The sequence below is a fragment of the Glycine soja genome, chromosome 20 (genome assembly GCF_004193775.1).
Source record: "Glycine soja cultivar W05 chromosome 20, ASM419377v2, whole genome shotgun sequence".
In the NCBI taxonomy this organism is placed as follows: domain Eukaryota; kingdom Viridiplantae; phylum Streptophyta; class Magnoliopsida; order Fabales; family Fabaceae; genus Glycine; species Glycine soja.
The window spans coordinates 36,960,406-36,976,603 of NC_041021.1; the positions used below are offsets into that span (position 1 = coordinate 36,960,406).

The 16,198-nt window shown below is 31.8% G+C and overlaps 1 protein-coding gene across 2 annotated transcripts; it reads left to right on the forward strand.

The window, feature by feature from the left end:
* Nucleotides 1–8,880: 8,880 nt before the first annotated feature.
* On the forward strand, nucleotides 8,881–13,408 carry LOC114402742 (rab9 effector protein with kelch motifs-like). Of its 2 annotated transcripts, none has more exons than XM_028365411.1 (9): nucleotides 8,881–9,451; nucleotides 10,216–10,743; nucleotides 10,873–10,938; nucleotides 11,351–11,517; nucleotides 11,644–11,803; nucleotides 11,910–12,006; nucleotides 12,270–12,625; nucleotides 12,726–12,830; nucleotides 12,946–13,408. In XM_028365411.1, the coding sequence occupies exons 1-9, from the start codon at nucleotides 9,320–9,322 to the stop codon at nucleotides 13,228–13,230; spliced, it is 1,896 nt and encodes a 631-aa protein (XP_028221212.1). In that variant the 5' UTR covers nucleotides 8,881–9,319; the 3' UTR covers nucleotides 13,231–13,408. The 2 variants fall into 2 exon arrangements, with proteins under 2 accessions (XP_028221212.1, XP_028221213.1); XM_028365412.1 differs by having other exon boundaries at nucleotides 9,320–9,451; nucleotides 11,647–11,803.
* Nucleotides 13,409–16,198: the final 2,790 nt, after the last annotated feature.

A 16,198-nucleotide genomic window follows, 5' to 3' on the forward strand; every position in this document is an offset into this window, starting at 1 on the left:
TGTAAGTATCCCTGGACATAAACTACTGGCACTTGTCTAATTGTTTTCGTATATTATGGTAAGAAGAAAAAAGTTTGGTGGGGGGCTGGGGGGATATTTTGCCCTTAGTCCGACATTTACTCGTGTAAAAGTGGGATATATCTTGTTTGTGTCTCCTGTTAAGCATTGCTGCTGAATTTGAGATTTTGTTTGTGTTCTTTAGGCCTATAACTGAGTCTTCAATAAATTGGTTGATGAAGACAGCAAGGAATCCAGTTTATGGATTCTCTTAGCAGTGGTTTGACAATATTTTTATCTAACCATTAACTTCTGGCAATGCAGTTGTTCCATGAATTGCCTTAGTGCAAACTGCAAAGGCTGTTCGATGTGGACAGACTAGAACCAAAATATATAGCATGGTGGGTGATTATCCACTTAATACAGGAGCTTGGGGCGTTTTCTTCTCACCTGGTCAATGATATTCATGGTGTGGACAATGGCTTTACCTGTAATTCTGTAAATGTGTAGCATGCCATCATATTATATTTAGTGTACATGACAAATAATTAGCTAGTTGCCTAGGTCCAACACGTACAACCGTTTTGTAAAGCATTTTATTCATTGTTAAATTCTTTCCCCGGATTATGACAGGAGGATCAATGCAGTAAAAAGAAATGATAGGAGGATCAATGCAGTGAAAAGAAATGATAGGAGGATCAATGATTCTTGGTAAAATTTAAAGGAATACACTTTTTTTTATCCAAATTTAAATATTAGTTTGAAATATTCTATGTAGAAGTGGTTAACTTCATATTTTGATCTCTTAAAAAATAGCATCTTTTTTTTTTTCTCTTAGAATTTATTTTGATTATATTTGAAAATAAAATTGCATTGTAACTAGTAAGGTAATTGTAATTAGAGGAAGCGAGACTGAGAAAACTATCACTAAATTTATTAGAATAGTTTTTCTACGGTCATGATTTACAATAAAATATTGTGATGTTTAATTTATATTGATTACTTCGCTTTATCAGAAAAGGATTGGTTGTCATTTAAATATTAATTTTTTTTTTGGTTTGAAATATCTTCAATTCATGTGTAAAAGACTTTAATTTAGAAAATTTATGCATTGTGTATAAAATATAAAAAAAAATATAGTTTTACGTTCTCATTAATTATAAATTATTATATATAAAAATTTGTTTAAGTTTTATAATAATTATCTTTAAATTCATATAAACAGTGGTATATTCATTAATTTTATCAAAAAAATTGACTAATTATTTTTAGTAGGTTTCTTCTTTTTCAAATATTTTTTTCATTCATTTAACTTTAACTTGAAATCTTGTTAATTAAGGAGATTGAGTCTAGTATTATTTAATTATGTTTGCTTGAATGAAAATAAGTAGATTTTGAAAGTGTTTGGTTTGAGAAAAATAAAAAAAGGGAGAAATATAATGTGGTGTTAAACACTACCCTCGTGTATAAATACAAATAGATGAAGGATATTTAATGAAAACTAACTCATTAATAGAAAAGAAATATATAATGTGTAGTTAAAAAAATATTACAGTATCCTCATGTATAAATATCAATAAAATAGATGAAGGGTATCCATAACATAACAATTCTAACGAGACTTTGGGATGCTAATTCACTGTTCTTAGAGCAGTGATTTTCCGGGAATGTCCTTTCTGAAATTTTATATGCATGATGATACTTTTTGTCCTATTATTACTACTACTACTATTTATATTTGCCTATTTTAATATCTTTGTTTTATATAAAATATTTAATTCATTAGTGGATCAAATGCACCAAATTTTCAATATTTTGTAAGTATAACTATTAAAAGCATAAAATAAGGAAGATAGTTAAAAACTTGTATACATTTTATTTTATTAAAATTGTACTTATCAATTGAAATTTATATTTTTTATTTGCAGTATGATTACAACGCTTACTTTTAATTTAATTGATAAGTAAATTTAAAAAACAAGTATAATTATTACAGAAATAAATGAAAAAAATAGTTATGAAATTTATTTATTTTCTGTTTTAAATAAAATTGTAATTTTATTTAATAAATATGTATAATGTGTTGGTTTGAGATTATTCTTTGACAAAAAAAAGTATTCTCTATTTATAATTTACAAAATGTATTTTAAGTTAAATTAAATGATTTACTAATAAAATTAATAAGTATAATTTTTATTTTAACCATTTATCAAAAAAATTGAAGATTTATCTGTTTATCTACACATTATTTTTAGTTGAAGGGAAAATCTATATCTTCTATTTCCAGTTCTTGATTATTATGCTTATTTTTTTATTTAGTTGATACCTAAATTTAAAAAGAATAGTACAATTATAAAAAGTATAAATGAAAAAAATAAAGTTAAAAAAACTTATGTATTTTTTAATTAAAACTATAGTTCTATTGTTTTGTTTGATTTGACCCGTAGGTACATACAGTGGAGTACCATCTTCATTATTTCTCTGTAAAAAAAAATCTAAACTCTGATATCATATAAAAATTATTTATTTGTTGTGCATTGTTATATTAGACTATATGAAATTCTCTTATTTAAAACGAAAGAGGTTTATAAAATAAAAAAAACTAAATAATAAGTAATAAGAAAAATAATCTCATACTAAATTCCTATAATTAAAACATATCAAATCATATATTCCACAATAATCATAACATTAATGAATTTAACCAAGCACCTTTGATCGAGAATGTGCTCTTATATCTCATCATCCTTTCTTCTTTTTTATTTTATGCGAATTAATTTAATTGAATATATCTTCTGTTCCAGAGTTAAAGATAAAATACAAAAAAAAATACGACCAAATCAGATTAAACAATATGTACGTAACAATAGACATAAAATGCAATATCTCCAGGAATTAGAATATATACCTAAAAACAAACCTTCCAAGGCAACCCCTCTACATAATAGCTACACAACCAAAAAAAACATATCTTATATCATGTTATCTATCCAATATATCTAATTAAATGATACTAAATACCCAAGCATCGCCGGATATAGACACTAGTATTATATAAAGTAACCCATTTCTCCTCTCTCTCCTCGTTTTCACTCACTTTTTCCTCCCTACCCAACAAAATGTTAATTTGTTAAAAGACTTGAGAATTTGAAATTACATATTGTTAAAAGTAAAAGAAAAATATAATAGTTAAATAAAATGAAGCGTTAATAGACATGCCCTTAGTGGAAGGTGAATATCCAAGTAATCCAACGTTGCAGACTTGCAGACTTTGATATGTATATACTTTTTCCCATCACTTACAGTCTGAATTTTTTTCCTTCCAAGCAAACACATTAGTGTTTTCCCAATGGCCTAGATTGTCCAGGGAAGAAGATATCTGTTCATAAAGTGTGACCTGCATAGCAAGCCCATTTGGTTACATTTTCGCTTTTGCAATAGTTGTCTCAATCAGATTTCTTTTACTATATTTTCCTGTGTCTTTCTTTAGCTTTTCTTGGAAAGTTGATAGTCCATGTTTACAATTATTGAGAACGAAAAAGGTGCATTCCAGTGTTCACTATTCACTTGCATGTATTAACTAAATAAGAAAACTATATAAATGAATGCAATATTTCAATCTCTTTCCCTGGAAATGATTGACATACACGCGTCTGTGAACTATTCTAGGGTTCATAAAGATTAATGACTTGATGGGTGCATAATTATCACGAATAAAATTAAGCAGTTCCTTTATAACAATATAAAAACAACTGTTTTTTTTTATAAAATAAAATGTTAGAAAAGAAAAAAAAAGTGACGCTTAAATGGGCCTTGTACGTTAATTACCATAAGGCCCAAAGTTGTTTATGCATGACAGGTTTTCAATTTGTTTTTGAGATGAAATTATGAAGGAATTTTCTTCCTACACCAAACATTTTTTAAATACACTTAACAGTGAGAGAAAAAAAACTAAAAATATTTTTACATATAATCCCATATGACCCATATTATATTAAAAATATGTTTTATAAAATAATTTAAAATTAATGTCCCCATGCAGATCTCAAACCTGTGATCTTTACGTTATTAGCATGATGCTCTAACCAATTAAGCTAATATATCAATTATGTTAAAAAATAATTAATATCACTATATATAACAATAAATTTTTTAATATATATTTGATACACATATAAGTTTACCTAATTAATTTTGTAATAATTAATTTTGATCTAATAATATATTTTTACATATATAAATTTTTATTAAACTTATGATTTTTATTTAAACCTATGATTTTTATTTAAATTTTATATATGTAAAAAAATATATTAGAAAGTCACAAGTTATATGTATATTAATTGTTACAAAATTTATTGTGTAAACTTATATGTGTATTAAATATACATTAGAAATTTTATTGTTATATATAGTGACATTATTTTTTTTTAATATAATTGGTCTATTAGCCTAGTTGATTAGAAATTCGAGACCAGCATAGGTTAATCTATGTGGACCATACGGATTGACAATCTATATGAGTCCATATGGATTGTCAATCCATATAGGTTATACATAAAGAAAATGTTAGAATTATAAAAAAATATGTTGGGTGTAAAAGAAAAAATGGTTTGTGCTGGAAGAAAATTCCAATTATGAAAAGAAAAAGTAAAATTTCAAATTTGATCCCCTAGTTGTCTCCAATTTTGATTTTAGTCCCCTTTTAAATTTATTCACGGATTTAGTCTCCCTTTTATATCCAATCACGTAATTTTGGTCTCCCAGTCCAGATTTGGACATTGACCGTTACAAATGAATGTTGACTGACACGTGTCACGTCTTAATTTTTCCGTTAATGGGTACTCCATTTTAACCGAGTTTGGTAATTTTTTTTACCCTTACCCTAAAACCTTATTAGAAAAATCCCAAGGCGTAATTAGACGCATTTAGATGAAACTCCCAACTTTACTAACTTGACACTATTTTTGGTAAACAAAAACAAGAATCTTTAAAGCAACATTTCTGTGCCAACTCTGTCTCGTGAATTTCCATCGCCAATACGACACCACTAATGCAAGTCCTCGTTGTCATTTAATGCTCAAGTTTTCTGTTCTCTAAGAAGGTAAACAACGTTAAAACACAACATCTTAAACACTACAGGATCTCAAGCGTTAAAATTTCATCGTGCACTTCGTTTTTCAGATAGTGATGGCCGCATTACAGGGAGTGATGCCCCCAAGTTTTTCGCCATGTCTAATTTGCGCCATTCGAGAAGCATGCAAAGTGATTGTGGTGTTTTGTGGAACACATTGAGCGGGGTTTTCAAAAGAGATGTTGCCATCGAAGACATTGAGTGAAGGAGCTTAATTTGGGGGTTTAGGGTTTCAGCGTTTTGCTGTGCTATGCAAACCGTTTCAAGATAGGTTTTACAAAGTCTTTCTCTTTCGTTTTGTCCGCCATTGTTGAGGGAAGTGAATGATGAGTAAAGTTTTGGGCCTAACTTGGCCCAATTCATGAAACCATCCTCGAAGGTTTTAGGGATTTCATGATATTATAGGATCATGGTTTGTGATTTTATGATAAGGTTTTAGGGTTAGGGTAAAAAAATTACCACAGGCGGTTGAAATGACACACCCATTAACGGATGAATCAAAATATGACACGTGATAGCCAACATTTATTTGTAACGGTCAATGTTTAAATCTAGGTTGGGGGACTAAAATTGCGTAACTAGATATAAAAAAGATTAAATCCATGAATACATTTAAAGAGAAAACAAAATCAAAATTAAAAATAACTAGGGGATAAAATTTGTAATTTTACCAAAAGAAAAAGAAAGCAAAGGAAATAGGCTTGCGTTGTGTCATGTTGACGCCGTTACGTATGTCGTATGTATGTGGAACGATTATTATTGGTGATTGGTGAGTTGCCGTCAGAAACAAGAATATGGCATCAGTAAACGGCACGTATCCGTCACGCTGGGCCCCTTCTTCCAAGAATGGAATCACCTATAGTACTACGGTCAACTCATGGTATTTTTTGTTATATTTTTTTACTCTGAAAATCGTGCAAATTAAGTTTTATCTATAAAATACTATTATTAAATTAATGCTTTGTTCATTTAGATTAAGTACCATAGAAACAGAAAGATATGAGAAAAATACGACATCAAATACTATATGATGCGATAGGGTAGGGAAAAAAGTGTGTATAAATTATAATAAAAATTGTTCCATTAATAAAATTATTCTTTTAGACTTTCCTTCCGGACTTGCTAAGCAAATTTAACTCTGTTTGTGTGAATTTAAAAACTAAAAAATAGGAAAGGACTTTAAAATAAAGGGCGTGTTTAGTTTTAAAAAAGTGAGTTGATTTTTAAATTATTTAGTGGAGGAGGAAATAACAAAAAATCTTTTTTCTTGTTTGATTGTGTAAAGAGTGAAAGATAAGAAAAAGTAGATATCTAAATCACATCAATATGAGAAATATATCGCAAGAAATCTAAAATCAACTGGTTTTATGTATTATATGCATTCTGAGTAAAAAAAAAATGCATTATATGCACTCGAACTCTCAGTCAGTCTTACTAACTTTTTTTTTTATATATTTTATATGAGGCAATTCTCCTCGACTTAGCTGAAGTTACCATACAATAATAATTTTGTATATTTAAAAAATATAATTTCTTCTGCCAATATTTGTATTGGCATACAAGGGTATAGTAATGATAAAAAAAATATAAGGGAAATAACTTAAACAATTAGGTGAGTTATTATAAATTTTTTGTTACCAATTTATGGATAAAAAAATATTAATATTGACATAAGATTTTAAAATCAAAATGACATATCATTCAAATTTTTCAAAAATCAAATAAAAACTTAATGATCCTTTTTTTTATGTGTATAATAGAGACAGTAAGATTTAAATTAATATACAACTTCATGTAAATTACTCAAACTTCCTGCTATCAATTCTATTAGTGGATTTTTCTTCTTTTTTTATATTGGAAAACACCCAAAAGAGAAAATGTGTAAAAACTTAAATATAGTAGTGGCTAATTTGTCTAAAAACATAAATAAATCTTAAAACTGAAATGTGTGTAATTATTTGTCTAAAAACAAAAAATGAAAGTACGTAAAGGAAAGTTTGTCTACCCTGTTTTTAATGTAGTAGTATAAGATTGAACGTTAAACTTAAATAAATAAATAAAACTTAAATAATTTACAAACAAAACTTAAATAAATAAATACAGTACATAAATAAATAGATACTAAAACAGTCTGGGAGTTTGCTGAGCTCAAGTTACTATGTATATATATGACATTGGCTCCCTGTGGAATGGCAAGCAAAGACAGGCACTCGTAAGTTTGAATCTTATTGGTAATGCTCTCATGTTTGTTGCATCGCGTGTATTCTACGTTTTTTTATTCTCTCAAAATTTGGTAGACATCTTAAACCTAGTTCGTAAGAGAAAGAAATAAAAATAAAATGTTCATGATGAGGTGTTGAGAGTAGAAAAATATTCACTAAACATTACTCTTTATTAATTAAATTACTTAAAAGTAGAAATTTTTATTAAAAATATTATTAATATATTTCACTGGAGTTTCAAATACATTACTAATGTACTAAATTTTAATAAAAAATTATTTATTTCTTAATTTATATACTTTTAGATGACTTATTAGTAGAGGTCTTCTTTTCTTTGTTTTTTTTTTCTTGTCACATCAATTATGTCGAGTGAAATAACTAATTTACTTGTTTCCGGTTATCTTATCTCCATATAGTCTATTCATGCCTCCTAGCTAATTAATCAATCGCCTTATTTGATTACTTTAAACCCTTTTGCCAACACACTACCATCTTATTATTTCAGTATGTTGATTGTATATACTAAAACGCTGTATTTTAGATATATCTGATTAATGGGATATGGGTTCTAATTTTTTATATAACGTTATTTGTTTTAAGTACTCTGCCTCTTTCAATTACATTAATTATCTTATCTCATGTGTTTTTCTATCTTCTCTTCTTATATGTACTGTATCTTTTTGTACAAAATTTATGTTCAAATAAAATTTCTCATGAGTTAGGGTTCCAGTATAATATGGAAGAACCAAATATTGATTTGAGTGAGAATTTTTTTCTTATAAAATGAGATTAAAAAGTTAAAAACCCTGGACCTTTTAGTCGTTAACAACACCATTCCATTTCCCAAAACTAAAGAATTTCCACAAAACAAAGCACCTCACTTTCCCAAAGAACCTTGAAAATAGACATTTCTAGATCTACACCCCACATGGGACTTGGAGAGAGATCATCAAACAGAGAAAATAAATACTAAATAAATAAATAAATTAAAGCCCTAACCTTCCATCAATCCCTATATATCACATTATTTATGAAAAATAACGTGATGCTTGTTTAGGAAACCGAGTGAAGAGTGCTTTCCCAATTCCCTGTCTGTTTCTAACCTTGCTATATTATCATGTGTCAAAGGACCTCAAACCCAAAACAGCTTCCTCGTCATTCCCAACAACTAAATGCCCCCACCCTCCATCATCTTCATGTTTAAAAAGCATGAAAAGCAAGAAACCTACATGAAAAACAAAAATATTGAAGTGATTATATAGTACACTCAATTTATCAAGGTATAGTCCAATAGTTTCAACAGGATGCGTGTATTATAAATTCTTTAATATTATTTTTTATTTTTATGAATAAAAAATATGCTCAATTTTTAAAAACAAGTTATTACTCCTTGATATTTATTTATTTGAAATAGTCTCTCTCTTTCCCTTCCACAGTCACATTCCATGATATTACACCACTAGTTAATAATGTTCATCAAGCCTATCCAACCAATTAAGCAGAGCATGTATGCTTCTAGTGTCTGAGTATATGTTTATATCATGCATGCTGGTTCCATTACGTCAATGTGAAAGAATCAGCTTTCTTTATTTATTTATTTCACTGTTGTAGGTTACCAGACTACATGTATGTGAGTGATGTAACCCTTTACAAGTAGTAGTATTGTTTTTAATGTGAGGGGTGAGAGAAAAAAATAAATAAACAATGTTTCTTTTCACAACAACCATCTGTAGCTGTTGGTTGCCAGTGATTTGGACTTGAAAGCGCCCATCTTTTCATGTCCATTGACATTGATAGTTGATACATCACTTGGCTTGTTGATGTCTTCTTTTGACTCTCTCTTTCTTTCTCTGCTAGCTCCTCCTGTTTCTTCATCGTTGTCAAGCACTGTGTTTAAAGTCTTGCTTAAAAGTTTAATCTTACTCAGTCACCACACACAGAAAGAGCAACTCATAGATACAAAGAAATGGGGTCTCTGGTTGCTGAAACAGCCATGAAGAAACCAATGTGGTTGTATCCAAAGGTTTTGGGTTTTAATCCTTCTGAAAGATGGGGGCACTCAGCTTGCTTCTCTGGGGGGCTTATGTATGTCTTTGGGGTAAGAATGATAAAAATTTCTTTTATTTATTGAAAATTAAAATGATATTTTTCTTTTTTATATAGTAGTTCCTAGTAATAACTTCTGAGTAGTTTATGGTGCTTGTTAATGGGTTGGCCTCATTTATGGTATCTGAATTTCTCATTAGTCTTGCTTTTTTGGTGCTCTGGCTTTGTAGGGGATGTGTTGTAATGTCTTCATTACTGGGAATTTACATTTTTGTGATGTGCTCATTAATTTCACAAGCTCCTCCTTGTACTTGTTTCTTACCTTCCCAGCTTTATGATAGCTATCTTTGGTTAATAACCAAAACACTTTCTTCTCTGAATTTTAGGTTTTTCCTAATTTCTCTTGCTGCATATATTTCTTGGTGACAATTGACTGAATTCATTTTTCTTTCTCTAATTAGCGAGACAATACCCGTTTGCGAGACGATCAACTTTCTGCTTTCTTAATATAGCCATAAACATACACACATTTCGTTTTTCCTCCTCCTTGCGTTACGTTTCTCAATTTATAATACAAGACATGCACTAAAAAAAGTGCTTCCATGTCTTTATAATCTGAGAAGTGAGAACCTCTTAATTAATTAATGATATGAATAGACGTATTTTCACTCTCTTGTCTTATAGGTGAAAAACTTGGTCATTTACAAAACTCATTTTTTCTTGTTAAGCCCAATTAACTCAAAGATTATCAATGATCAATCTAGTTATCTTTAAATATGTTTTCAAACAATAAAATGTTGTGTCTAATCATTTCAGGGCTGTTGTGGGGGGCTACATTTTGGAGATGTTCTGTGTTTGGACCTTGAAAAAATGAATTGGAGCAAACTTGCCACCACAGGTGAAAAGCCAGGCCCAAGAGATAGCCACAGTGCTGTTCTTGTAGGGCACAAAATGATAGTTTTTGGTGGCACAAATGGGTTGAAAAAGGTGAATGACACTCATATATTGGACCTTGTTACCAAAGAGTGGATTTGTCCAAAATGTGAAGGGACTCCTCCTTCTCCAAGGGAAAGTCACACAGCAACCCTAGTTGGTGATGAAAGACTAGTGATTTTTGGTGGCAGTGGAGAAGGTGATGCAAACTATTTGAATGATTTGCATGTTCTAGACCTTCGAACCATGAGGTGGACTTCTCCTGTGGTCAAAGGTGATTTGCCTGTGCCCAGGGACAGTCACAGTACTCTTGCAACTGGGAACAAGCTTATTGTTTATGGTGGAGACTGTGGTGATCAGTATCAGGGCGATGTTAATGTGCTTGATATGGATACAATGACTTGGTCAAGGGTATGTTTTTTTTTTCTCTTGTTGCTTCTATAGTTTGTACTTTGTTGGTATGGAACTGAAAGACCAAAGATCATGTTTTCAACTACATGGGACTTAAACAATGGCTCTCTCCTTGCATTTTGATGACAGTTGAAAATTCAAGGCTCTTCCCCAGGAGTCAGGGCAGGTCATGCGGCTGTGAGTATTGGAACCAAGGCAAGTTCTTTTACATTCCTTCAGTTTTCAGCATGCAGTGACATTTTTTTGTACTATTATGATGATCTTCAATTTCTTTGCAACTTGGTTTTTACTTATTATATATTTTAAACTTTACCACTAAGAAAGTCCCCAATGCAAGTTCTTGGGAGGTTCTTAGGTTTAAGAAATGGTTTTTGGTTCTTACTTAAAATTACTATTAGAAGATTAGAAGAGGCTTGGCTTCTAACTGTAAGAACAGTTTCTTATTAAAAAAAACATTTCTTATTAGAAGAGACTTATTTTAAGTTCTTAAATGATTGCACTATAGGAGTAGAAAACTATTAAAAAATTTTAAATAGTGACATAGTAAAATCCAAAACCTGCACTATTTAAGATGCTCTAAGTAGATGAATATTTTCATGATTTACAGGTCTACATCATTGGAGGGGTTGGAGATAAACGTTATTATAATGACATATGGGTCTTCGATATCTGCACTTGTTCGTGGACTCAGCTTGATATTCGTGGTCAACAACCACAGGGTCGGTTTTCTCACACAGCTGTTGTAGCAGACATGGATGTTGCCATATATGGCGGGTTGGTTGGTTCCCATTTACTACAATTTATTAGTTAATAAATGTGACTATGACAATTCCTATTTTTGTTTTCTATTTCCTTCTGCACACAAGATTTTCTTTCTGATATCTTGTTTTTGACTTGTAGCAGGTGTGGGGAAGATGAACGTCCTTTGAACGAATTGTTAGTGTTGCAGCTTGGAGCAGAGCATCCAAATGGGCGTTACAACATTTCCATGTGCAAAGTTTTTGGAACTTGTTGGAACCATGAAAAGAGGACCATACACGGAGGAGCAGATACCAACTCGGTACAAAAGCTCGTGTTGCAATGTTGTTAATTATGAGTTATTGTTGATGTGATAATTTATTTTTCAAAAAAAAAAAAAACTAATGAACAATGTTGTTTTAAAGCAGACAACTCCACGCAATGGGAATAATAATATGGAAGTCTTAGGTAAATGGTCTTACGAAGTTGTATCGGATAAAGTGAACCCTTGTCACTTTGATTCTGGTGGGTTAATACATTTTTTACCTCACATTTAAGAGAAAATTATTATATATTTTCGAACCACCACATGTTCATGGTCTCAACCAGTCACCCTTAGCATGTAGAAATTTTCAATTTATGAGAAAGAAACAATAACATTTCACTACATGTTATGTGGAGATTGATTGAAACCATGATAGTTTCCGACCATGTAATAATCTCTCCACTTTTACGTGCAACATGAGAGAATCAAGGATTTATTGACCGAAAATTGTGATTCTATGCAGGCACTTCACAACAGAAGAGGAGGAGAATCGCTGTTGCAAAGGTGTGGGATGTTGATTCAGAACAAGAAGAACATTCTCTTTCACTGTCCCAGCATTCATCTCCATCTCAATCTGATCAAGAACAGACCCCAGGTCAAAAAGCAAATTTTCCTGTCATGGATTCTCAGAGGTATCATTGGTTCAAACAGATCAATAAAAGTCCAAGCTATTGCCAGCTTGACAATATCCCAAGTAATAACACAGTTTTGAAGAATATTACACAAAGAAGTGTTCATCTCATAGAAAATCAACCAAAAGATGAGCAGTATCTTCATGTTGATGAGGATCGAAAAGGAGCTCGACATACTCAACATCTGGTGGATATTTGCTTTCATATTTTGGAATTTCACTCTGCTGAAATATTTTTCTCTTATTATTTGTAGTTAATCATTTTTCACTTTGGATTTTGCATCTTAGATTGGGGCTGAAGTTCGGGGGAAAGTTGATGGAGCCTTTGATTCAGGTTTACTCATGACTGCAGCTGTGAATGGAAGAGTTTTCAGAGGAGTCTTATTTGCACCAGTAAGCTTTTGAACCGTGTTTCCCTAAAATATTTTGGAGCTCAAACTATATAATAATTTCTGGACGTTTTGATTATCGTAAGAGCAATGTAACAAACAAATGTATCTATCATCAGGGAGCAGGAGTATTCTCTACATGTGTTGAGCCAAACTGTTCTCTATCATGTTCATTTCCCTCCACTCAACCATTTATGAACTCAAATCGTGTGAGGGATTCCCAGCAAGTAACTAATTGTTCGCATGCAGAGCCCTGCCACGGCTTAAGGCAACCTGTGCTAGCTCAGCCAACACCAATCATGAGAGGCACTACTGCGTCTTTAGCCAAAGAGCATAAAATGAGGAGTGACCTTCAAGGGTTGGTTTTGACACTTGGAGGGCCTGCAAGTGGAAACCATGCTTGATCCTTAGCTGAATTGTTGGTAAGGTTAATAAGGTTCATGTAAATTTTGGAAATAATCCTTTGTACTTCAATGGTTCTGCATTTGTGGGATTAACCATGAGTAGTGTAATAGTATTTGGCAGCTTAGATCTATATTTTTTTATCATGTATTAGCGGGAAGAGTAATGTTATATTTTTCTTTAAATCTTCCTGATACTTTATTAATATATTTAATGTTTTAAAATTTAAACAATATTTATTATTCACTTTATCTAGAAGTAAGTATGAAGATTGAGGATAGATAAAAAGATTTTATAGAAAGATTCAGAACTATTCTTGTTATATTCAAAATCGCCTGGGAGATGAAAAAATTATCAGGTGATTCATAATTATCATAGTCTCTATTAACTTTTATGCAACATTTAATTGGGTGTTATTAATTCTTTCTTATATGTAGAAAAAAAATACATGTCACGTGGAAATTGATTGAAATTATAGACAGATATTGGTCAAGAATTACATAATAATTTATACTTGAAAAGAGTTGATAACATATTTGGGTGATTATCGTAAATAAAAAAATCACTTCAAATAAGAATGTTGACCGTTAGGGAAGTGATGAAGAACAAACAAGAACAACAATAACAGAAACAGGAGAAAACTATGTCATACAAACAGAGTTTTGCAATAAGGTGAAAGAGAGAAAAATGAGAAACAAAATTACGTGGTTCGCCTTGAGTAAGGCTACATCCACTGGAGGGAAAAACAGAAAACTTTTTATTACTAATGCAATATACAAGTGGAAACTTCTTTTTAAAAATATACGGCATCCTTGCCTTATATAAGCAGAGGACAAAACAGAAAAAATAACAAAATAAACTTCCATATGGATTTTGGTCACAGTCCAACAATTCACCACCTTGAACCAACATCCATATAAAACACAAACTGCACCCTCCAAGCACACATGATCTTAACCCCAACAATCAACATTGAGCAAGCTTAAGCAGTGATCAAACTTGCTCTTTGGAACTGGCTTTGTGAACATATCAGCAGGATTGTGCAGAGTGCTGATCTTATGAACTTTGATTCTTCTTTCTGACCGAATGAAGTGATATCTAACATCTATATGCTTGGTTCTATCATGATGAACCTGATCCTTGGACAAGCATATAACACTAAGGCTATCACAGTAGATGTTAGCATATTCTTGATTAATTTCGAGATCATTTATCAGACCTCTTAGCCAAATTCTTTCCTTTGCACCTTCAGTAAGAGCCATATATTCAGTCTCAGTAGTTGAGAGGGCAACAGAAGGTTGAAGTGTTGCCTTCCAACTCACCAAGCAGCCACCAAGGGTGTAAGCATACCCTGTTAGGGACCTTCTTTTGACAAGATCAGCAGCAAAATCTGCATCATAATAGCCAGTGAGGCAACAATCTGAGTGAGATCCATAGATCAAACCTACATCTACAGTCCCTTTAAGATATCTGAAAATTCTCTTCACAGCCTTCCAATGTTCCTTCTGAGGTTGGTTTAAGAACCTACTAACCATGCTAACAGCATAAGCAAGGTCAGGTCTGGTGCAGACCATGGCATACATGAGACTGTCAACAACACTTGAGTATGGAACCTTTGACATATAGTCCTAATCATCCTGAGCTTGAACCTTTATCATAGCAGACAACTTCTCTTTTTTTGAAAGAGGAGTGTTGATAGGTTTAGAATCAGCCATTCCAAACCTCACAAGTATCTTTTGAATGTAATCCTTTTGAGACAAAAATAGCATTTTCTGAGTTTTGTCCCTATAGATCTCCATTCCTAAGATTTTCTTTGCATCTTTCATATCAAATTCACCGTTCAGGAGGATCTTCAGATTTTGTATATCACACATGCTTTTTGCTGCAATAAGCATGTCATCTACATAGAGTAGAAGATAGATCATTGATCCATCCTCCACCTTGTTGTGATAAACACAACAATCATATAGACTTTTCTTGAATCCTTGGCTAGTGATAAAGTTGTCAAACCTCATGTACCATTGCCTTGGAGATTGTTTCAATCCATACAAGGACCTCTGCAGTTGAGAAACATACCTTTCTTTTCCTTGAACTTCAAACCCTTCAGGCTGTTTCATTAGAATATTTTCTTCCAATCTTCCATGGAGAAAAGCAGTCTTGACATCAAGTTGTTCAAGTTCCAAATCTTGGTTTGCCACTATAGCAAGCAGAACCCTGATGGATGTATGTCTAACCACAGGTGAAAAGATTTCGTTGAAATCTACTCCTTCTTTCTGGCTAAATCCCTTGGCAACTAACCTAGCCTTGTATCTTATCCCTTCCTTTTCTGAAAGACCAAGTTTCCTCTTGAATATCCACTTGCAACCTACCACATGCCTTCCTTTAGGTAGTTCAACAAGTTTCCAGGTCTGATTCTTATACAAAGATTCCATTTCCTCTTTCATAGCTAACAACCAATTTTCAGCTTCAGGATGATTGATAACTTCTTGGTAAGTGGCTGGTTCATTTGAATCTCTTTCTTCAGCTGCATGTAATGTATAGGCAGACATGTCTTCAAAACCATATCTTTCAGGAGGTTTAGTGACCCTTTTTGGTCTTTGATTGATTCCAGAATTGAGTTGTGGAGGATCAGGTTCAGTAGTCAAATGAGACTCATTTGCACTAGAATCTTCTGATTTCTCACCTTCTTGAAGAACCACAAGAGATGTTTCGGAATGACCCCCTTTTTCTGAGTCTTTGGTTATAGATTCTACATCCTTTTCTTGAGGAAAGTGGCAGCTCTGTGTTCCAACAATTTGAACCTCAAGCTTGGGATGAAACAAATGTGATTCATCAAAAATTACATCTCTGCTGAGAATAACTTTCTTTTTTGAGGGTGACCAGATCCTATAGCCTTTCACCCTATCACCATAACCCATGAACAAACCCTTTCTTGATCTAGGTACCAGTTTTCCTTCATCTCTGCAAAAT

What these genes read in the sequence shown, in the direction of transcription:
- LOC114402742 (XM_028365411.1), top strand. Translation starts at nt 9,320, where the DNA reads ATGGGGTCTCTGGTTGCTGAAACAGCCATGAAGAAACCAATGTGGTTG. An exon ending in ATACAATGACTTGGTCAAGG is followed by an intron (nt 10,744 to 10,872) that starts GTATGTTTTTTT and finishes TTTTGATGACAG; the next exon opens with TTGAAAATTCAAGGCTCTTC. An exon ending in CCCTTGTCACTTTGATTCTG is followed by an intron (nt 12,007 to 12,269) that starts GTGGGTTAATAC and finishes GATTCTATGCAG; the next exon opens with GCACTTCACAACAGAAGAGG.